The following is a 22,741-nucleotide window of genomic DNA, read 5'->3' as shown; positions in this document are numbered from 1 at the left end:
CGACCTGCTTTCATCAAGTGCTTCCCTGAAAAACCCCGATAGCTGTCTGAAAATATTGCATTTTATATCAGCAAAGCGCGATTAATATTGCATCACCTACATATAACATATCTTTTTTAAAGGCAGCAAAATGTAAAGCTCCCCTCCCCTTCTCCCTGAATTTCTCTTCAATATTACAGCGGGAAAGATCCGCAGTGTCATTTTTTTAATGAATAAACAAACTTCTGAAATTAGACGCGTTTCTTTGGTCGTCGTGAGTGTGTGAGGAGAGTGTGTGTGTGCCTGAGACGGCCTGGTCTCAGGCTTCATTAAATGTTTATTCTCAGTTCGAGGATAAAAACCCCGTCCTCTGTCCCTCAACCTTCGGCTCAGTTTTGAGGAGACAATATGAGCAGAAATCGACTTTCGGAATTACATTCAGCTCATGTTAGCTCATTTAGCAGACACGTGCATGGCCAAAAATTCCATTTGTTTGACACACTAACATCCCATTAGGGCGCAGATAACAATTACCGAGCTTTTTAATTAGTGTCTTGTTGTATTCCGTTTATTAATTTTCCAAACCACAGAGCATGAATTATTTAATAAAGCGTAGCACGGGTATTTAAATTTAATGCTCACGTAGAATCACGGCCGAAATGGTGCGACATTTCTTTAAAGGTATATTGCTAAACATTATTTAGTTATTGTATGTAGTGTTATTATTATGCAATTTTGTCTTAGTTTTAATGTTTTACAATTTAGTCTTACAATTATTATGAAATTGAATGCATTTCTTCGTTGACCAGGTTAAAATAAATACAGGTTTTCATCGCTCTATGACGGAATTCTCAGTCTAGACTGAGGAATTCAGATCATGGAAATAAAATGTATAAATAATGCATGTTTCTGAGGGTAATGATCAAAGATTAACGCTGATAAGCCAACCAAACCACTGTGAAAGAAAGAAAGAAAGAAAGAAAGAAAGAAAGAAAGAAAGAAAGAAAGAAAGAAAGAAAGAAAGAAAGAAAGAAAGAAAGAAAGAAAGAAAGGGAAATCTTATTGATTCTTTTTTTCTTTTAAAATGGAGATACTATTTTGTTATTTTTCCGCCATTGCATGTTAGGATAATAATCTTTTTACGTTTTATGTAATAGCTCTATGAGTCAAATGTTGAAGCCTGATGGTATAAAATATGTATGAATGCATTTGTATATTTAATTAAACAAATTAATATGTATCAGTATGCTGATCATTTCGATTTTTAATAAACAATAATCAATATCACATTTATTACTGGTGTATAAATGAAAATGAACATGTTTGTAAACGAAAACCGTGTCTGTTTGTCTGTCTGTGCTGTACAAAATAAGATTCTCATCCAGTACACTCCAACTTTGATTTTTTTATTATGTTTTTTCCATTGTTTATTTAGAAGATCGCCGGGACTCGTGCCCCTGCAGCTGGATTTGGCTTACAGAATGGAGAAAAGTTTGGATGATAAGATGGGAAGACAGCAGACTGTTGGACAGGTGCACAGGTATGACAGAGTGAGACGTCTCGTGATGCGCACGTGGCCGCTGTTTGTAAACATACTTGTGCACAAAATAAAATCATTACAACTCTTTTTTTTTTCTTCAGAACAATTAACACGACAAACAACGTTGTGTCTTTATGTGAAAACAGGCATTAAACAGTGACTTACACCACCCACAAAGGTCTACCAGTAGATACTCTATGTAGTGCTTGGTATTTTTTTTTTCTTTCAATGCATAGAATGTTTGCACTGCAAACCAAAGTATACAAACCAACAAAATAATAATTTCCAGGACAATTTCCATTAGACTGTAAGTATAATCATCTTTATCATGCGAGTTGACTAATATCCGCAGAGGAAGAATTCTGATTTGCCAAAATAACAATAAGAAAAATCTGAATAAATAGAAAATAAACAATTGGGAGTTGAGTTTTGCACGGTGAGCAAGTGTCATTTGTACGTATATTTATATTTATATACAAAAGCATATGAATATATCTAACCAATCTAAATAACAGTAGATTTCAGTGCAATTTCAACAAATACGAGCGGTGGTTGCCACCTTTATTATTTAAAAGGGACTCTGTATACTTTCCTTCGTTTTCATCAACTATTCGGTTGTGTATTCGTCAGAGCAGACCTTTGAAACACTGAATGATAACATTAGTTGATCAGCAAGACTGTGAAAAGGGATCCGCTTTTAACACATTTAATAATCAAAAATATAGCAGTTCCCTGTTACGAATGAATAAGTACACAAATATAATGCTGAATGTAATAAATAAATAAATAAATAAATAAATAAATAAATAAATAAATAAATAAATAAGAATAGAATTAAACTATGAGGTAATCCATCAATGGCTATTTCTCGTCATTCATCGGGACGAAACAGAAAGCAGGTCGTATCTAAGAGTTGAACCGCAGAAAAAGTAGTTCATCTGGATTACCTGTTATTTGCATACTTGACATTCACCAGTACAGTGAAAAGAAACATGAGTTGTGAAAACAAAACGGTACTAATCATGAGCACGCGCGTTTGAGCCAAAGCGATGTTCCTTGGTCCCCAAAATTCTTATTTTTTCTGTCAGTTTTTGTTTGTTTTCTAGAAGTAGTCCATCAGTGAGCCGCGGAAAATTTCAACCTCTTCTGTTTTTGTCTTTGGTTGCAAAACCATACTCGCACCACGTTCTTTTTGAGGTCCAATTTCTCAGCTATAGCCGCGATTTTCTCCGAGGACGGCCGAGGCTGCACCGCGAAATACGCCTCCAGAGATCGTTTCTCCGGGGCCGCTATGGAGGTCCGCTTGCGCTTCTTCTCGCTGCCGTTGAAAATGTCGGGTTTGCTCATTTTCTCGCGCTGGGCGCCCTCGGCCTCCTCCAGCCACGCCTGGAGGATGGGTTTGAGGGCGATCATGTTGTTATGCGACAGAGTTAGCGACTCGAAGCGACAAATGGTACTTTGGCTCAGCGAGCCCACGCCTGGGATCTTCAGGTTGGCCAGCGCGCCCCCCACGTCCGCCTGAGTCACCCCGAGTTTGATCCTCCGCTGTTTGAAGCGCTCCGCGAACGCCTCCAGCTCCCTCGGGTCCGTGTCCGAGTCGTTAATTGAGGGCAGTCCGTTGTTGACGAGTCCCGGCGCACCTTGGTGCGCACCGCCGTGATGGCCCGGCAAGAGCCCGTGGTGAGAGAGCGGCGAGTTCATGTTCATAGCCTGGTGGGACAGGTGGGTGAGCCCGTGCATGTGCGAGTGCGGATGGGCCGACGTGGAGATCAAGCCCCCGCCGCCGCCCCCGCCGCCACCTCCACCGGCCCCTTCGTGCGCGCTGGGCATGAGCGCGAGCGACGGCGAGGTGATGTGCTCCATGAGGTCGGCCGGCTCCAGGTTCTGGTGGTGGTGGTGATGATGGTGGTGGTGGTGGTGGGCGAGTGGCACGGTGGATGTGGACGAGCATGGCACGGTGTTCATCGTGTGGTACGTGGCGTCGGGCTTGAACGGGTGACTCTTACCCTGGGACACCGCGATGTCCACGGCCGCCAGAGCTTCGGCGCGGGCCAGGAGCGTCTCATCCAGACTGGCGAAGATGTTGCTCTGCAGCTGCGCTCGGGAAGGGAGAGAGTGGGAAGAAACAGAAAGAAACAGAAAGAAAGAAAGAGGAGATGTCAGCTGGGGAATAGTGTCAACACATAACACAGTGAATATTCCTTTTAAGAGGCTTCCAGTCATAAAAATTAATACAAAAAAGGCTGAAGCCTGAGCCTTCAGTGAGCATGCCTTCAGAAAAGATCACAGGCGCGCGGGTGATTGCTGTGGAATACATGAAAAAAACATTAAGGCGGTATATGCGCCTCCAGCGCTCCTCCTCGCGCGCGCAGGAGAACGCGGGGAGAGAAGCAGAAGTTTGGAGCTCGTTTTTACCTGTGGAGTTTGTAGACAGGCTCTCCTGATCGCCTCCGAGCTCGAGTGCAGAGTTGTGTACTTGTGCTCAGGTAAGCTGGGGTGCATGGCGAAATGAGGCTGTTTGCTGTTCATGGACATCATGATTGCGCGTGGTCCGGCTCAGATAAAGTGCACAAAAAAGCAAAGCGAGGGTCCAGGACAGGTCCTCCGTCCCGCCCGCCTCCTCTTCTGGCAGCAGTAGCAGCAGCAGGAGCAGCAGCACTCAGGCGGATGCGGTAGCGCTCGGCTGCTGATGGAACAGAGGAGATGCCCGCAGTGTGTGTATGTGTGTGTGTGTGTCTCTGTTTGGCTCTGCTGTGTGTGGATGAGGAGCGCTCTTACACCTGAGTCCCTCACATCTCGTCCGGCAGCCTCGCCTATTCTCGCGAGACGAGCGCGATTGACTCTCTTCTCCTCCTCTCATCTCAGCTCATCGCGCCTCTTCTCGTCTCATGTCCTCCTCGAACTGTAAATCGGCCTAACGACAGAGAGGGGGCTTCCGTACCTGTGGATTCTGCACGCATGCGCGCTGACGATTTGGAATCTTGTTGGTAATCGGCAACATTGTATCAGCTTACATTCGATATGCAAATTAGGGCTCTGTGTTATGATCATTCATAATTAAACCATGCACAAAACATGCAAACTAATCGGACACTTTTAACCGGCATAACTGTATTTCTTAACGTTTAAATGCATTAAATAAATTTGTTATTATAATACTAATTGAATAAATACATAAACAAATTCAATTAATAAATAAATATATTAATGAAATTTAGTTTAATATTACTATAACAAAATGAGCTTATTATTTATGCGTTTGTTTATAAATCATCAGCCTAAATTGAATCTACATCATCGATCATCATTTCATAAATCTCTTCAGTTGTAAATGTGACTAATTCCGTAGTATTTTCAAGAAAATATGCAAACCCGAATATTCAAATTAAGCTAATAATTATTCATGTGCTAGCTGCAGCGCGCTTATTTAAGTGGCTCACATCAGTCAATGGAAACATGAGGATACAAAAACGATTGAATTTAAAAATAATATAAATATTTAACATTAATAATTTTAAACAATCATATTCAATAAAAAATAGACATAAAAATGTACCCATATGCGTATTTACAGTAAGCATAATTTGTATTTGAATGTTTTAATTTCGCTCGTTAAGGCCAGTCACGGTGGCACTGCGTTGACTGATTACCCAACTTTAACTATCATGTATATTTCACTAAACTCTAATCACTGCATGAATTTTTAATCGCCAAACGCTACTAGTTGGAGCTAATGAAGTGTTAATTCACGAGCATTAATTAATTCTTTAAAAGACCGCGAAGGAGCAAATGGATTTGTTTAGTATTCCAGTGATGACAACGGAATAATTCAGCACTCAGAAAGACAATAGGCGCACTGTTATCCAAATGATGACGATGTAATAATAGTAAATCATAATGCAAACTGCTTTAAAATGTGAAAATGAATCTCGTAACAATTGAAGATTTGGTTGAATCAGTTTTTATTTAGAAAAAAAATCCAGGTAAAAAAAAACATCTGAAAAATTATAAACGACAATATGGTATTTGAAGGGATAATTCACCCAAAAATGACAATCCCGCCACCATTTCCTTGTTCAAAACATATCTGAGTTTCACTCGTTTGTTAGACACTAAAGAAGATATTTTGAAAAAACCTGTCATTGACTTCCATAGTAATTTTATTTCCTACTATAAAAGAGTATGGGTGCCTGCAACCAGCATTCTTCAAAACATCTTCTGTTGTGTTCAGTAAAGGTTTAAAACCACAAGGGAGAATAAATGATTTTGGGGTGAACTATCCCTTTTAACATTTTCATAGTTCCAATCTAAACATTCATGTTTACTCAGATAATTCTGCACTATACCACAAAACTCCATAGAAAAAAAATATAATGTTGTTAACACTCCTTATCCCCCATTTGATACTGATATGGTTTTTATCACATAATATAACCAGCACACAGGGCTGTCATGATTATGTGTGATGCAAATTCATTATAACAGCTCTGAGGAAAAAGATAAGCCGTTAAAGGGATAGTTCACCCAAAATAGAAAATTCACTCACGGTTTTACTCTACCTCAAGTGGTTATAAACCTTTATGAATTTCTTTCTTCTATTTAGCACAAAAGAAGATATTTTGAAAAATGCTGAAAATCTGTAACCATTGACTTCCATAGAAGGAAAAACAAATACAGTGGAAGTAAATGGTTACTGGTTGTCAAGCTTTCTTCAAAATGTCTTCCTTTGTAAATTAACTCACCCTCAAGTGGTTATAAACTTTTATGAATTTCCTTTTTCCATTTAATAGAAATGAAGATATTTTGAAGAAAACTAAAAACCTGTAACCATTGACTTCCATTATATTTGTTTTTCCTATTATGGAAGTCAAGGGTGACAGGTTTTCAGCATTCTTCAAAATAACTTCTTTTGTGAATTTACTCACCCTTAAATGTTATAAAATGTTATGAATTTTCTTGTTACGTTAAACACAAAAGTAGATATTTTGAAGAAAGCTGAACATCTGTAACCATTGACATCCACAGTAGGAAATACAATGGAAGTCAATGGATTCAGGCTTTTAAGCTTTCTTCAAAATATCTCTTGTGAATTTACTCACCCTCAAATGGTTATAAAACGTTTTGAATTTCTTCCGTTGAATGCAACAAAAAAAAAGAGATATTAATGAAAGCTTAAAATTTGTAACCACTTCCATTGTATTTATTTTTCCTATTATTGAAGTAAATGGTTACAGGTTTTAAGCTTTCTTTAATATGTTTTTTTTGTGTGTGAATTTACTCGCCCTCAAACGGTTATAAAACTTCATGAACTTCTTCTGTTTAACACAAAATGTAATATTTTAAAGAACGCTGAAAACCTGTAACCAATGACATCCACAGTAAAAAAAACAATGGAAGTCAATGGTTACAGATTTTCAAGCTTTCTTTAAAATGTCTTTTGTGTATTTACTCACCCTCAAATGGTAAAAAAAAAAAAAAAAAAAAAAAAAAAAAAACTTTAGGTATTTCTTTCTTCCATTTAACAAAAGAAGATATTTTGAAGAATGCTGAAAACCTGTAATCATTGACTTCCATTGTATTTGTTTTTTCTATTACTGAAGTCAGGTTCAATAATGCTCAATAATTCAATAATAATACAGGTTTTCAGCATTCTTCAAAATATCTTCTTTTGTAAATTTACTCATCCTCAAATGTTTTTGAATTCCTTTCTTCTATTTAACACGAAAGAAGATATTTTGAGAAATGCTGAAAACCTGATTTCAGTAATAAGAAAAACAAATCAAATACAATGGAATTCAATGGTTACAGGTTTTCAAGCTTTCTTCAAAATATCTTCTTTTGTGAATTTACCCTCAAGTGGTTATAAAAGTTTAGCATTTTCTTTCTTCTGCTAAACACAAAATAGGATATTTTGAAGAAAGCTAAAACCTGTAACCATTGACTTCCATATTAAGAAAAACAATGGTTACAGGTTTTCAAGCTTTCTTCAAAATGTCTTCTTTTGTGAATTTATTCAGCCTCAAATGCTTATAAACCTTGATGAATTTCTTCTTACATTGAACACAAAAGAATACATTTTGAAGAATGCTCAAACACCTGTAACCACTGGCTTCAGTAATAGAAAAACCAAATACAATTGAAGTCAATGGTTACAGTTTTTCAAGCTTCCTTAAAATGTCTTCTTTTATGAATTTTCTCACCCTCAAGTGGTTATAAAAGTTGATCATTTTCTTTCTTCTGCTTAACACAAAAGAGGATATTTTGAAGAATGCTGAAAACGTGTAACCATTGACTTCCATGATAGGAAAAACAAATATAATGGAAGTCAATGATTACAGGTTTTCAGCATTCTTTAAAATATTTGTGTTCAAACGAAAGAAACTCAAACAGGTGTCCCTGCTGAGTAAATATGACTAATTTAATTGTTAGATGAACTATCCCTTTAAATCTCATTCTGAATCGAAACATCAAATCCAAATCCATAATCGAAAATCTCTCAGCTTCTACTTCAGCTTTAACATTTTGGAGGGGCTTGAAACGGACAGTCCTGGAGGACACTTGCGTTTGGTGGGCTGTGTGGGATTTTCCACCATCACTCCAGCTCTGAACTCAACACCTGAAGCTTCCTCCTCAGCATCACAATGGGTGGCCTGCTGCTGCTGCTCTCCTGCTGTTTCAGGATCAGCCAAGAGGTTGCTGCAGAAATCCAGCTCTGGTATTTGGGTGGCATCAAAGTCTGACGATGATGATGATGATGATGATGAAGATGACGATGATGCCAGAGGAAGTTGTGAGACCTGCCCGCTGGAGTTCTCACCTTCAGCCATCATAGAGTCCAGCTCAGAAATCTTATCGAGATACGCAGCGTCCATACAAGCTTCACTGTTCCCCACCGGGTCCTTCTCAATATTTTCAGATCCACAGTCCATCCATCCTCCACACAAGACCTCTTTATCAGAACTCGCAGCGGTTTTCTGACCGAAAGAGATGCTTTGGAAAGATCCTGCGTTGTGATTGGCTGAGGATGAGCTTGGGCAGTCATCGAAACTCAGTCTTCTCAGGTAAGTGAGAGGTTTGAGACCCAACTTTCGGTCACTGCAAAGCGCAGGACTCTTCAAGCTCAGAGATCTGAGAGCCGAGGAGGGCGTTGAGGGAACATCTTTGAGCCCGTCCTTCTGTGGACTGGAGGTGTCTGCCAGAAAACAGGCGTCAGATGTTGTCAGGAGGTGCCCGTGGTTGTTGGGAAGCTCTGAACACTTTCGGTCCAGGTCTGTGCGCACTGAAGTTTCCTCCATTTCACTGAGGCTCCTCCGCATCAGGGCGATTCTTTCGATCCCTGCGTTTTGAGTCCCTCCGGAGGCGGCGTTTGAACAAACACCTTCAGACTCAGGGCCGTCCCTCTGGTTCTGGGCTTCAAGCTCTTCGATGTATTTATCGCTGCGCTCCAGAGCTCTTTTCAGCTGCGCCACGTCCCGCTCATACTGATGAATCTTAGCCTCCAGAGCTGCCACTGTGTACCTGCCAAACCTCGAACACACATTTGTACAGAGTTACTAATTCTGTGTAAATATTCAGATGTATAAATTTAAATTAAGTCAATATTTACTGGTCAAACAATGCAGTACACCAGGATTACATTTCAATGAACACTGTGCTTACTTTTGAGGAGATCTGCTGTCCACTTCAGCTTTCAAGCGCATGTTTTCCTGAATTAAGTCAAAATTTTGGGACCGCAGAGTCTTGTTAGCCTGAGGGAAAGAAGCAAGTTGCTTTTAGAATAGTTTCTTTTTTTTTAAGAGTGAAACAAAAAACAAATTTCCAATGTTCAATTGAAAAGCTAAACATATAAACCTTAAATAAATAATTAACATTAAAATTAATGATAAATAACCTATATTAATAGAAAGATAAAAAAAAATTACAAACTACAAAATTTCAACTAAATAAAAAATTCTAAATATGATGTTCAGCATAAATGAATACAAATTATTTTGAAAAAATACAATTTTAAATAATATTTTGATCAATGTCTATTGATATAGCTAATATATTTTGGCACATTCAAACAAAACAGATTTATTAAACAAATATTAATTAAAATAATATTTTTTAGAAGTAGAAAGATAAAACATTTAAATTCAAAGAAATTGCAAAAACTAAATTTGATATATTTTCTGTTTTTCTTGATTGTTCCCTTTTTTACATTTTTTGTATTACTTTGCCCTAACATCTAAATCAATAGTTTGCGGTCAGTAGGATTTTTAAATGTTTTAAAATTAGCTTCTCCTGCTCACCAAGGCTGCATTTATTACATCAAAAATACAGTACAAATTGTAAAATGTGAAATGTTATTGCACTGTAAAATAACTGTTCAAAAGTAGTTTATAATTTAATTTAATAATTTATTCCAGTGATTTAAAGATGAATTTTCAGCTTCATTAATCTTCAGTCACATGATCCTTCAGATATCACTCTAATATTATTATTAATGGCAATAGTAATAAAAGCAATAATGATAATGAATAATGAATAATGGCAATAGTAATAAAAGCAATAATGATAATGAATAATGAATAATAACTGTATATATATATATATATATATATATATATATATATATATATATATATATATATATATATATATATATATATATATATATATATATATATACAGCTGAAGTCAGAATTATTAGCCCCCCTGAATTATTAGACCACTTGTTTATTTTTTTCCCAATTTCTGTTTAATGGAGAGAAGATTTTTTTTCAACACATTTCTAATCATAATAGTTTTAATAACTCGTCTCTAATAACTGATTTATTTTATCTTTGTCATGATGACAGTAAATAACATTTTACTGTAAATTTTTTCAAGACACTTCTATACAGATTAAAGTGACATTTAAAGGCTTAACTAGGTTAATTAGGTTAACTAAGCAGGTTAGGGTAATTAGGCAAGTTATTGTATAGCGATGGTTTGTTCTGTAGATTATCGAGAAAAAAAATATAGCTTAAAGGGGCTAATAATTGTCCCTAAAATGGTGTTTAAAAAATTAAAAACTGCTTTTATTCTAGCCGAAATAAAACAAATAAGACTTTCTCCAGAAGAAAAAATATTATCAGACATACTGTAAACATTTCCTTGCTCTGTTAAACATCATTTGGGAAATATTTTAAAAAGAAATAGAAATTCAAAGGGGGGCGAATAATTCTCACATCAACTGTATATATCGCCGCAAAACAAAATATCGCAATGTCAGATTTTCCCAATATAGTGCAGCCCTACTAACTAACTAACCAACTAATTCTCTATCTAACACATTTTGGCAGCGCTAATAAACATTTTCATTTTAGAATGTACTATTTAATATTTGAAATAATAATTCTAAAAAAATAGTAGTAATTGTGGCAAGTGGTCACAGTCGGTGCAGGTCATCTCAAAACGGCTTAATTACAAACAAAACAAATGGAGATTGTCAGAGTTTATCATCAATCCTACTTCTCTGAGTCTCTCGAGGTCCTGTTTGACCTTCCTGCAGAGGTCGTTGGCAGCTCTCAGCTTATTGGCCGACTCCTGCAGAGCGCTCGGGTCAACAGAGCTGGTTTCACTCAGAGGAACCAACACTGCGCTCGGTTCCAGAGCCGTCTTGAGTTGCATCTCAAGGCTCAGGTTTTTGCTTTTCAAGTCCTCGTTCTCTTTCAGGAGGGTTTCGATTTCATCCTGCAAGACAGATGATTTATAAGCTCAATGAAAAATCTTAGTCTTGACTTTCACTTCAGTCCTAGAAATAATTGTCATATGCATATTGTGTTAACACCAGGGTCAGAAATATACACTGATGATCAGGGTAATACTAGTTTGTGTAATACATGCTTCAGTGAATCAAATGTATGTATTTATTTAAATAACATCTGATTTATTAGTAAAATGTATTTAGGTTTTCAGTGTTTTGAAGGATGTTTAATGTATTCTGACCTACAGTAACCTCTGATTAGCCATTTCAAAGGTTACTGTAGACAAACTAGACACACTATGCATATAATTTGACTTTATTTTTAGGTATGTGTAGTCACAAACTTCTATTTTACAAGAAATGTGTCTTGTTAAGGGCGGCACGGTGGCTCAATGGTTAGTGCTGTCGCCTCACAGCAAGTAGGTCGCTGGTTCGAGTCCCGGCTGGGCCAATTGGCATTTCTGTGTGGAGTTTGCATGTTCTCCCCATGTTGGCGTGGGTTTCCTCCAGGTGCTCCGCCAAAGCCCCCCCCCCAGAGTCCAAACACATGCAGATAGGTGAATGGGGTAAACAAAATTGTCCGTTGTGTATGAGTGTGTGCAAGTGTGTGTGTGAATGATTGTGTATAGGCATTTCCCAATACTGGGTTGCAGCTAGAAGGGCATCTTCTGGAACAGTTGGTGGTTCATTTTGTTGTGGCGGAAAGAGAATAAGCTAAAGGAAAATGAATGAATGAAATGTCTTGTAAATACTTATGATGTCTATCGGTGTTCTAGATCTGCCAGTTTCAGAATGTTGAATGAATATTTTCTGGCATAGACGGAATGGTGCAATTATGCAATGGTATGAACCATTATAGGGGTGGTCAAATGTATATTCACATTATCTATTATGTTAATTATTAATATTATTATTTAAGGTACAGATAAAACATAACTAGTTCTCACTATTAAAGGGCTGAACCGCACATACATCTTATTCTGTCCTTCTTCAGGAGGATCAAGTGTTAATTAGGGGGGTCAATTCCTCCAAAAATCCCCCTGTAATTTGCACACTGGGCAACACATGTCTTAAAGACTAATTAAAGTAAATCAAATGTGTGGAGATAAGGATATAAACTTTGCATATTTTCTTCACTGGTTTTGGAGGGAAATCTCTTATTTGGCTTGGGGGTAAACAAGAAAGAACAAAAAAGTCAATGAAAATGGTTGTGATATGATGTTTTGTTACTACAAATAAAATGAAATCTTGTTTTGGTGCACTTTTTCCCATATTCCAATCTTGTCTTTTAAGTGGTTTGAACACAGTCAACCACATAAGTGACAAAATATGAAAGTAATCCAGTCAAATGCATTTATGACTACCTCTGGAAGTGGTTAAATGCTTGTAACGTTTCACACTATGCTTACACTGGTTTTTAACATTGGATGTAGGTCAGGGGTGTCCAAACTCAGTCCTGGAGGGCCGGTGTCCAGCATAGTTTAGCTCCCAACTTGCTTCAACACACTTGGCAGGAAGTTTCTAGTATATCTAGTAGGAGCTTGATTAGTTCAGGTGTGTTTGATTAGGGTTGGAGCTAAACTCTCCAGGACACCGGCACTCCAGGACCTAGAATTGTAAATGAAGGCTACCCTACACTAGAAACGTCAACAAAGAAAACAAACGATAAATTTGTTGGGTGTTTGAGCAAAAGTACCTCATATTCTCGTAAAAGCAGCTCCCCTCGAGTCTTTCGGAGGCGTCTCTTTACAGAATTGCTCTCATTGGAGTCAGTATCGGTTGTGGCTCCTGTGAGCGTACAGACAGACACACACACACACACTGTCAAACATGAAGAAACATACAGTTGAAGGCAAAATGATTAGCCCTCCTGTGAATTTTTGTATTCTTTTTCCAAATATTTCCCAAGTGATGTTTAACAGAGCAGAGGGCGAAAAGTGTCTACGTTAAACAGCACTTGGGAAATATTATAAAATAATTTAAATTTCACAGGAAGACTAAATATTTTTACTTCAATTATATTTAATCACATTCAAAAAGAGCTTCATATTTCAATAACAGCAAGGTTTGACCAGGAAGTGCGTTGACTTTACCAATAATTTCTCTGCAGGGGTTTTCTGGGGTGATGGCCACTCTACAGGTGGGACACTGACTGCTCTTCTCCAGCCAGACTTTAATACAGCTGGAGCAGAACACATGGTTGTTGCAACAAATGACCGGCTGACGCACCTGCGAATCAGAGCCAAAAAAAAACAACAGGTAAATTAAGCATCATAATTCATGCTTGTTGATATTCATGACAACTAACAATGATCATTATCTACATTACTCATCATTATTAACAAAGATGACAAAAAACTCATGCATGTGGGTCAAAAATTCTACCTAAAAATGATGATTCACATACACAGAAGCATATTAAATCTAAAAGCTAATTACTTATAAAATGCTTCAAATAATATAAAATGTCAAAATATGGATGAATTAATAATCATTATTGTCGTTCAGGGTGACGTGGATTTATGTACAAATTAAACTACATATTTATTTTGACAGGTACTTGATAAAATATATTTAAAAATTAGCAATCTAAATAATAGCATTGTATATGAAATTAATATAAACGTGAATAAAAGCTAGTAAAAATATTCTAAATACAATTTTACAGGGTATGATATAATATTGTAATAAAGTAACAATAAATATTTATGATGCAATACTTCTAGATTACTAGGATTCAGAAAGACAGACAGACAGACAGACAGATATGTGGATAGACGGACGGACGGATATGTTGGTGGATGGATGGATGGATGGATGGATGGATGGATGGATGGATGGATGGATGGATGGATGGATGGATGGATAAATAGACAGACGGACGGACAGACAGATATGTGGATGGATGGATGGATAGATAGATGGATGGATATAGATAGATAGATAGATAGATAGATAGATAGATAGATAGATAGATAGATAGATAGAGATAGATAGATAGATAGATAGATAGATAGATAGATAGATAGATAGATAGATAGATAGATAGATAGATAGATAGATAGATAGATAGATATGTGGGTGGATGGATGATGGATAGATAAATAGACAGACAGACGGACCGACGGACGGACGGACAGACAGACAGATATATATGTGGATGGATGGATGAACGGACGGACGGACGGATGGACGGACAGACAGACAGACAGACAGACAGACAGACAGACAGACAGACAGACAGACAGACAGACAGACAGACAGATACGGATGGATGGACGGATGATAAAAAAAAATACCCTCAGCAAGTCCATTTTCCCATCCTGCCTCAGTAAATTCTTTGCCCTGCCCATTAACAAACTTAAACCAATCAGATGAGGTGTTGCATGTCAAACATGCACATGTTAGCAAACGCTTTTAACAGTTAGCATTAACTGCATTTTGAGCAATACATCTCAACGCAGCAGAGAAGTAAAAGTGTTTAGGTAAATACCGGGCTGGTGCTTTTGAGTGTTTTGTTGTTTAATTTAGTTCTATTCAAGTGTACTGGCATAATAGCGCTTTCACAATAATTATCGTACCAAAGCATCATTACATTACACTCTAAATCAGCAAAGCTAGGTTAAGTTGTGTATAGGGTGGACTGTAATAAACATAGTTAACCAGATAAAGTTATATTCGCGCATTTGGTCATTTAACAGTTCGTATATTGTTTACCATGCTACTTTGAATATTCGGTCTTAAGCATGCAAGTATGAATTCAAAACAACATTAGCACTATTTATTTAACTGTAAACAATGCTGTACTTTGATAGTCATTGGCTGCTAATAAGATTTCCCTATTTAGAATTAGCTTTTGTGAAACTATATTATTAAGGATGAATGTGTGAATATAAAACCAACTTAACTTCAATGTTAACCTGCAGGAATTTGTTTGTTCAAACCAAATGTAAGTTAACTTACTGTTAGAAATTATCGCTGTTTTTAGACGTTGTATCTTTAATACGCGTTATTTTATCACAGTGTCTTACGTAATAGTTTTATGTTAAAGATATATTAATAAATAATGGGCATAACGAGACATAATTTAAGATGCAACAATGACATGATGTTGACGAGCACACTGTACGAGTTTAACTTCTGTCGGTAACTTAAACTAAGTGTATTAAAAGTTTGTTACCTTTCCGAGACAAATCTGACAGGATATGGGTAAAGTCAACGAAAGAGTGACGTTTTGAAAACTTTGCGCCATGATTTAGTCCTTAAATGCACAACATGATCCAAAACTCCCTCCAACAGAGACAAAAAGAGGCGAGGAACCCACGCGACTACGGCAAGCGCAGAGCTCTACTGTAAAACGCGTCTGTCGTAAATCTCAATGTGGCGCTTTTATGTAAAGGAAATCAAGTGCTAGTTTTATTGTACATTTGTTTTGCTCCCAAGCAGGAAACTGTTGTTTTTTTTTTTTTTTTTTTTTTAGAAAATATTAGCCACAAACTATTCAGTTCAATCTTGAAAAAATATTGTTTGTATCTCATATACTGCTAATAAAATAGGTAAGCAATCTTTCAGTAAGCATTATTATTATTAGTAGAAGTAGTATTTATTAATACATGGGTTAATTTTAATAACTTCATCAACATTGTATTGTATCTTATTTACTGCTAATATGTACGCATTCTTTTAGTGAGCATTATTATTATTATTATTATTATTATTATTAATATTATTATTATCATAATCATCTAAGCTAATACTAATAGTTTAATTAATAGTAGGAGTAGTAATAAATTATAATATTTCATTTTTGTATAATAAAATATGCATGCATTCTCTCAGTAAACATCATTATTAGTAGTAGCATTTAACAGTAAATGATAAAGATTACTTTTAATAATAATAAATATGTTATAAAATAATATTTATTATAGTAAGACCCTATAACAGCAATTAAAAGCCAGATTAAATTTTATGTATTTTTTGATTATTATTTCTATAATTGTAAACTATTTATTTTTATTTTTTATTGTTTTATTTATTTATTATGTTTAATTATTTATTATTATTTATCTTATAAAATAATTATTTATTTCTTAGTCTTATTATTATTAATATTGTTTATATATAATTGTACAATATTAATTTGATTGTTTATTTATTTTTAATGTTTTTAATAATTTTTTAATTATTTATTATTATATATAATTTAAAATATTTATTTATTTATTTATTTATCTATTTATTTATTCATTATTTTATTATTATTATTATTATATAATTGTAAAATACTTATTTTTATTTATTTTTTAATGTTTTATTTGTTTATTATTTTTAATTATTTTTATTATATAAAATGAAAAAATATTTATTTATTGCTATATATATATATATATATATATATATATATATATATATATATATATATATATAAATAAATATATATATATATATATATATATATATATATATATATAAATAAATATATATATATATATATATATATATATATATATATATATATATATATAAAATTGTAAATTATTTATTTTTTATTATTTTGTTATTTTTATTGTTTTATTTATTTGTTATTTTTGATTATTTATTATTATATATCATTTAAAAAATATTGATGTTTTTTATTTATTTACTTATTTACTACACCAAACATTTTTAATGCATTTATAATAGTGTTTCCCTCCTTTTCTCCCAAAGCGTTTGGTCTCTTAAAGTCAGCCCTTTGTTTCTAGAGTTTTATTGCGACAGTATAAACCATTATGAGTATTATTTCATTTTGATTCAATCTCATAATTCATTGGTCATTGCCAAATGATGTCTTTATTATCCCATAATGACAGAGCCGGTGGCCGAGTGCTTGTGATATAACTTCATTAGCATCGAACTGATGCAAAACAATGTTGTACATCGATTGCATCAAGCGGCCTATTGGTGCTGCGACTACATTACTGTCATTTGTTGCAGCTCTTTCATGTCAACACAGCCCACAGAGACCAGACTTTTAGACCACTGTACGCCAGCAGGCCTGAAACGCAGAATAAGACATCGTTCCTAGAGAGAGAGACCAAACTGCTGAGCACACTCTTACATAATAACACAAATTTGCCTGGTTTTCTGATTTTCTACAGACTCCCTCGCTCCTTTCGTCTCCTGTCAGTGAGATCAGCATCTCAAAAATAACAGCAGAAATCGCTTGCTACTCATTTCATTGCTCACGAGTGGAACAAGAGCTGTGTCAACAAGAGACGTCCATTTCATCAGCAGGTCTCCAGTGAAATGATTCATCCAGAGCATCTCGAGTCGACACACAAAAACACATTTTCAAGAGGAGAAGGTCATCCTTGATGCTGTTAAAAAGAAAGGTACAGCTTTGAATTGCACTGATTGTAGTGTTGTTGTTTCAAGGTTCGGGGGTGGGATTATTTAAATGTTTAAGTTATTTAAAGCATTATTTAAAATATTTATGCTCACCACAAATATACATTTGAAGTCAGATTTATTAGCCCTCCTGAATTTTATAGTCCTTCTGTATATTTTTTCCCCAATTTCTGTATAACGGAAAGACTTTTTTTTTAACACATTTGTAAACGTAGTAGGTTTAATAACTTCTTTCATTTCTTTTTTTAAGATTTATTTTTGGCCTTTTTTTTGGATATGACAGTATTGAGACAGGTAGCAAAGTTGGAGAGAGAGAGGGGGGAAGGGAAATGTCTTTGAGCGAGGATTCGAACTCGGGATGCCCTGACGTGCTACTGCACCCTATGTCAGTGGTTCTCAAAGTGGGGGTCGCGGGACAATGAGAGGGGGTCACTTGGTTATTTCCAAACATCTAATAAATTTGAATAAACATTTTAAATTACCATTGTTTATCTATAACTTACAGAAGATAAAAATAGTTACATAAAAATGCAACATCCAAACAAAAAGCCATCAGCCTTTCATTTTTTCCCCATTGGAATTGCAACGCCTGGGATTTTTACATTAGATTAACGACAGAGCAATAGCGTCACTTGCAGCAGATTGATTTTACGGCACTAGATAAACTATCTGACACCTTTACGCAACTTATGTACATTTAAAATAAATACAGACATGACTGAATTAGTCTCCAAAATTAAATCCAGAAAAGACTTGCGATGTAACTTAAATAAATATTGTGCCCACCAGTCTCATTTGGTAAGGTTAATATTATATAATAATAAAAAAATATAGATATAGTTCTTAGACTGTTGCACTTTTTGTGTTGTCAATATGCTTGTGTTTATAGGCCTATTGGTTTGTCTGAGCAGTTGCGTACAATATTTGTATGATTATAACCACTTTCGAAAACAGTGGGGGTCGCCAGTCATTGGCATTGTTATTTTGGGGGTCTCGGGTTGAAAAGATTGAGAACCCCTGCCCTATGTCACCCTATTGCGCCGACAATAACTGATTGTTAGCTTTTGAGAATGTGAAGTTGTTGTTGACTGCTACTCCTGTGTTGGCAGCGCCCCAAAATGGTCTTTCCTTTGAGATCCAGGTTGACGCAAGTCACGTGGGACCCGGAGCGGTCCTTCTCCAGACTCATTCTAATAGTCTTACTCAACCAATAAGATATTTCTCACGCAAATTTAATGTGTATCAATTGAATTATTCTGTTATTGAGAAGGAAACAGTGGTGCTTATCTGGGCACTTCAACATTTTGACGTGTATGTGGGAGGAGGTTCCCCGGTTGTTATTTTTTTGGATCACAATCCTTTAACATTCCTTCACTCATTGCAGAGTCCGAGTCATTGCTTAATGCGATGGATCCTTTTCCTACAGCCATACAACTTGATGATTAAGCATATTAAGGGAATTAAGAATGTATTTGCGGACACCTTGTTACGTGGCCCTGTGGTGGAGTGATGAGGCAGTATTTTGGTCTCCAGCAGATGTGACTTGACCTACTCCTACAGTATATGTATGTATGTTGAATTTATTTGATTTGATTTGATGTGGGATTTTTTTTAAGGGGGGTGTGTCAGGACTGCGTCGTTTTGTGTTTCTGTGTGTTTGATTCTAGATTGGGGGCGTGGCTTCAGCGCACCTGATGCTGGTCAGCCACCTTATTTAAGCCCCTTCAGAGAGTTTGTCGGGGCCCTGTCTATTCACTTGGCCATTGGCCAGAGCTGTGCTCCAATTTGGGCATTATGCTTTGTTTTTGCATCCATACACTATCACTGACAACACTTACTGCAACCATTCACTTGCATTTCACACTGATTGAACATACTGATACTGATGTTTTGATTATACTATTGTCAATTGTGCTAAATAAATCTTCTTTTTGATTATACTTTGCTGTGTCGTCTCCCTCACTATGTCACATAACTGAGCCAGGTGTAACATCTAATAGTGCTTAATTTGTGAATTGTGAGGTCCCCGAACAGATCGGGGTTACGGATCCAGCATGTTACGCGAGGATGGAGAGGTGTCCTGCACGAAAGTGGAGAGGGGTGGACTGCTGTAGTGGATGTCGCGGACGATAGTAAGCGGGCGGGCGTGTCTCGGACGAAATTGGAGAGTAGGGGAGTCGCGGAAGGAAGTGAAAGTGAACAGCGATGGGGGAGGAGAGCGGTTGAGGAGGGGGATCGGTAAAATGAGGTGCTGGATCAGATTTCAGAGGTGCCAGATCAAGATCCCACATGTTCCTAGATATTATTCAAGATACTAGATATTATTCAAGATACTAGTATTCAGCTTAAAGTGACATTTAAAGGCTTAATTCTGTTAATTAGGCAAAGTTAGGTAATTAGGGAAATCACTGGCCATAGCCATATCACCCTGCAGCCCAAGACCGGTTTCTCACTGAAGCTAAGCGGGGCTGAGTCTGGTCAGTACCTGGATACCACAGTACCACAGTACCTCAGTACCACATGGGAAAGCTAGGTTGCTGTTGGAGGTGTGTTAGAGAGGCCAGCAGGGGGCGCTCAACCTGTGGTCTGTGTGGGCTCTAATACTCCAGTATAGTGAAGAAGACACTATACTGTCAGTGAGCGCCGTCTTTCGGATGAAACAGTAGACCCTCTGTGTTCATTAAAAATCCCATGACGCACTCCTTGTAAAGAGTAGGGGTGTACCCCCAGTGTCCTGGCCAAATTCCCTCCATCGGCCCTTATACCCATCATGGCCTCCCAATCATCCCCATACATGGCTTTGTCACTGTCTTTCCACTCCACCAATAGCTGATGTGTGTTCAGTGCACTGGCGCCGTTGTCCTGTGGCTGCTGTCAAATCATTCAAGTGGATGCTGCACACTGTTGGTGGTGTGGAGAGACCCCCCTCATGATTGTGAAGAGCTCTGGGTGTATGGCCATACACGATAAATGCGCTATATAAATACACACACTACATTACATTATATAACGATGGTTTGTTCTGTAGGTAATGCTTTTATTCTATCCAAAATAAAACAAATACGACTTTTTTCAGAAGAAAATAATAAACTATAAAGTTTAGATAAGTTTATAACTGCTTTCTCTTTTACTATTTTTTCAAATGCCATTTATTTGTATGTTTCTATAGATATTTTTGGCTTCAGACTTGAGTCTGTCACACAATGCTTCAGAGATCAGTCTTTGCTGACTTGCTGCTTGAATTATTATTTTTTTTATATATATAATTTTTTGTTATTATCCATGTCAAAGACATTTTTTAAAGACTCTGTGATGAGTATGACTATACAAAGAAGAGCATTTATTTAAAATCAATTTTTTATGATACATGTTTTGTTGTCATCAATAAATGTATACTGAATAGGAAATAAAAATTAATTTGAAAAACAATAATAATAAAATTGTCTCACTTTTTTAACCAAAACATTTATTCCAAATTATATATTAAAAATAATTCTGATTGCTAAAAATAATAGGAAAAATAATATTTATTCATTTTTTAAAAATGTGTAACGTTTAGTATAATCACTTACTCATTAGTTAGGTCAGAATAACTTGTTTCATTTTACATAAATATATCTGTTACACTGACTACATTATTCCAGGAATTTTTTATATTCCTATTTTTTTATTAATCATTATTTGCAACACAAACAAACAGACAATTTGCTTGCATTTTATGCAGTTTTCATTCATATAAAAAATAATTTTGTCAATATAATTTGATCCAGACTGCATAAAGAAACATCTTTATGCTTATTTTATAATTACTATGTAAAAAAAAATCTTAATATTCTGTAGTTAAAGGGATAGTTCACCCAAAAATGAAAATTCTGTCATCCATACACTTTGAGGTTTTGTTTTTTTTTCTGTTCAGACAATATTTTAAAGATTGCTGGAAAACCATCGACAATAGTAGAAAAAAAACATACTATGAAAGTCAGTGGTTACAGGTTTCCAAAATTCTTCAAGATACCTTCTTTTTGAGTTCAACAACATCAACTCTTAGAGATTTGAAATGATTAAAGGGTGAGTAAATGATGACAGAATTTTCAGTTTTGGGTGAACTATCCCTTTAAAGGAGGCATAATGTTTATAAGCATAAATTAAGCATATATGATTTCATGTGTCTGATGTATAACTATATGTTTTAAAGACCAATTAGGGACAGAAAAGACTCCAAATCTGATCAAATGCACACCAAACCAACTGTCTTAAATTTGAACAAAAATAAAATGCGCGTGTTTATTCATATTTTACCCAAATTTGAGTAAAAATGTGTACACGTATTGAAACAGCTCTGCATTTTCGAGTGTAGACTGAATCATATTATCTGAGCAGTCCAGATACTCTAGAGATTGTATTTTGCCCACATATGCTTCAGACAATGGTTTGCAATCATTCCCCCATTAATTGGTGACAGTCAATTAATCACAGCCGATTGAGGACCGCAGGATCTATTGATCTCGTCCGGGGCCCTTATTTTTCATCCCTTAAATGACACAGATCGGCACATTTGCCTTGGCCGGGTAATGGAGGGTGGCGAGCCGATGACCCGTGTGTCAGGCCTACATGTGTCCCGCGCTCCCCCATTGTGAAATGGCATCTTTACCATTTAAGCTGGAAAGGTTTAGACTGCCCTAAGAGCAAGGCATTGGGACGGGCCCTGCTCCGCTGCTCAGCTGACCTTTCTGTTTAAAGCTTAATCACTGGCAAATGCTTACATTAATTAGCCTGCCCTCTATGTCTCTATCTCTCTACCACCCATGCACCTGGTTCCCCACACACACATACACATATGTTGGTATTGGTGGTTTACAGGGACTCTCCATAGGCGTAAAGTATTTTATACTGTAAAAAATGCTGATTATATTGGCCAAATTTTGTAATAAAAGACCCCATTAAGTATGATTTTGAAGTGTTTTGAATTTACAAGGACACAATGCATGTCCTCATAAACCACTGTGTTAAAGTACAGCTAGGTTATCCTCATGTCATTTTACAAAAAAAAACTGTTCTTGTAAACCACCAAAACCAATACACACCCACTCATGTTG

At 36.1% G+C, this 22,741-nt stretch overlaps 2 protein-coding genes and 1 long non-coding RNA gene across 11 annotated transcripts in view; 1 reads left to right on the top strand and 2 right to left on the bottom strand.

Annotated features, from left to right (window-relative positions):
* Positions 1-22,741, top strand: part of LOC137495912 (uncharacterized) — a 461,128-nt gene that overhangs the window by 334,210 nt on the left and 104,177 nt on the right. For 6 of the 8 annotated variants that reach the window (XR_015493066.1, XR_015493070.1, XR_015493062.1 and 3 more), the window contains 3 exons: positions 1,415-1,519; positions 13,363-13,511; positions 17,396-17,629. This is a non-coding gene — a long non-coding RNA (uncharacterized LOC137495912). Of the gene's footprint in view, positions 1-1,414; positions 1,520-13,362; positions 13,512-17,395; positions 18,035-18,657; positions 19,586-22,741 lie in introns of those variants that run through there. The other 2 variants (XR_015493069.1, XR_015493067.1) reach the window with 2 other exon arrangements.
* Positions 1,366-4,269, bottom strand: pou4f1 (POU class 4 homeobox 1). The gene is given in 3 exon segments (NM_001312866.3): positions 1,366-2,313; positions 2,346-3,613; positions 3,935-4,269. Coding segments are annotated over 2 exon segments (1,101 nt in total). The 5' UTR covers positions 4,058-4,269; the 3' UTR covers positions 1,366-2,313; positions 2,346-2,635.
* On the bottom strand, positions 5,465-15,574 carry obi1 (ORC ubiquitin ligase 1). Of its 2 annotated transcripts, XR_015493028.1 has the most exons (7): positions 15,433-15,574; positions 13,346-13,481; positions 12,949-13,040; positions 11,018-11,239; positions 9,179-9,267; positions 7,273-9,046; positions 5,465-7,073 (listed from the first exon to the last, which is right to left on the bottom strand). XR_015493028.1 is itself a non-coding variant. In XM_087256471.1 (6 exons), the coding sequence occupies exons 1-6, from the start codon at positions 15,502-15,504 to the stop codon at positions 8,023-8,025; spliced, it is 1,635 nt and encodes a 544-aa protein (XP_087112597.1). In that variant the 5' UTR covers positions 15,505-15,574; the 3' UTR covers positions 5,465-8,022. The 2 variants fall into 2 exon arrangements, 1 of the variants encoding a protein (XP_087112597.1); XM_087256471.1 differs by having other exon boundaries at positions 5,465-9,046.

The sequence above is a fragment of the Danio rerio genome, chromosome 6 (genome assembly GCF_052040795.2).
Source record: "Danio rerio strain M-AB ecotype USA chromosome 6, GRCz13ab, whole genome shotgun sequence".
Classification (NCBI taxonomy): domain Eukaryota; kingdom Metazoa; phylum Chordata; class Actinopteri; order Cypriniformes; family Danionidae; genus Danio; species Danio rerio.
Note: the sequence above shows the minus strand (reverse complement) of the source record. Positions and strands in the feature narration are given on the sequence as shown.

Coding starts and splice junctions, on each gene's coding strand:
- obi1 (XM_087256471.1), bottom strand. CDS start 15,504: ATGGCGCAAAGTTTTCAAAACGTCACTCTTTCGTTGACTTTACCCATA. Junction 11,240..12,948: donor TGCTTTTACGAGAATATGAG/GTACTTTTGCTC, acceptor TCTGTCTTGCAG/GATGAAATCGAAACCCTCCT. Junction 9,268..11,017: donor ACCTCGAGAGACTCAGAGAA/GTAGGATTGATG, acceptor TCTTTCCCTCAG/GCTAACAAGACTCTGCGGTC.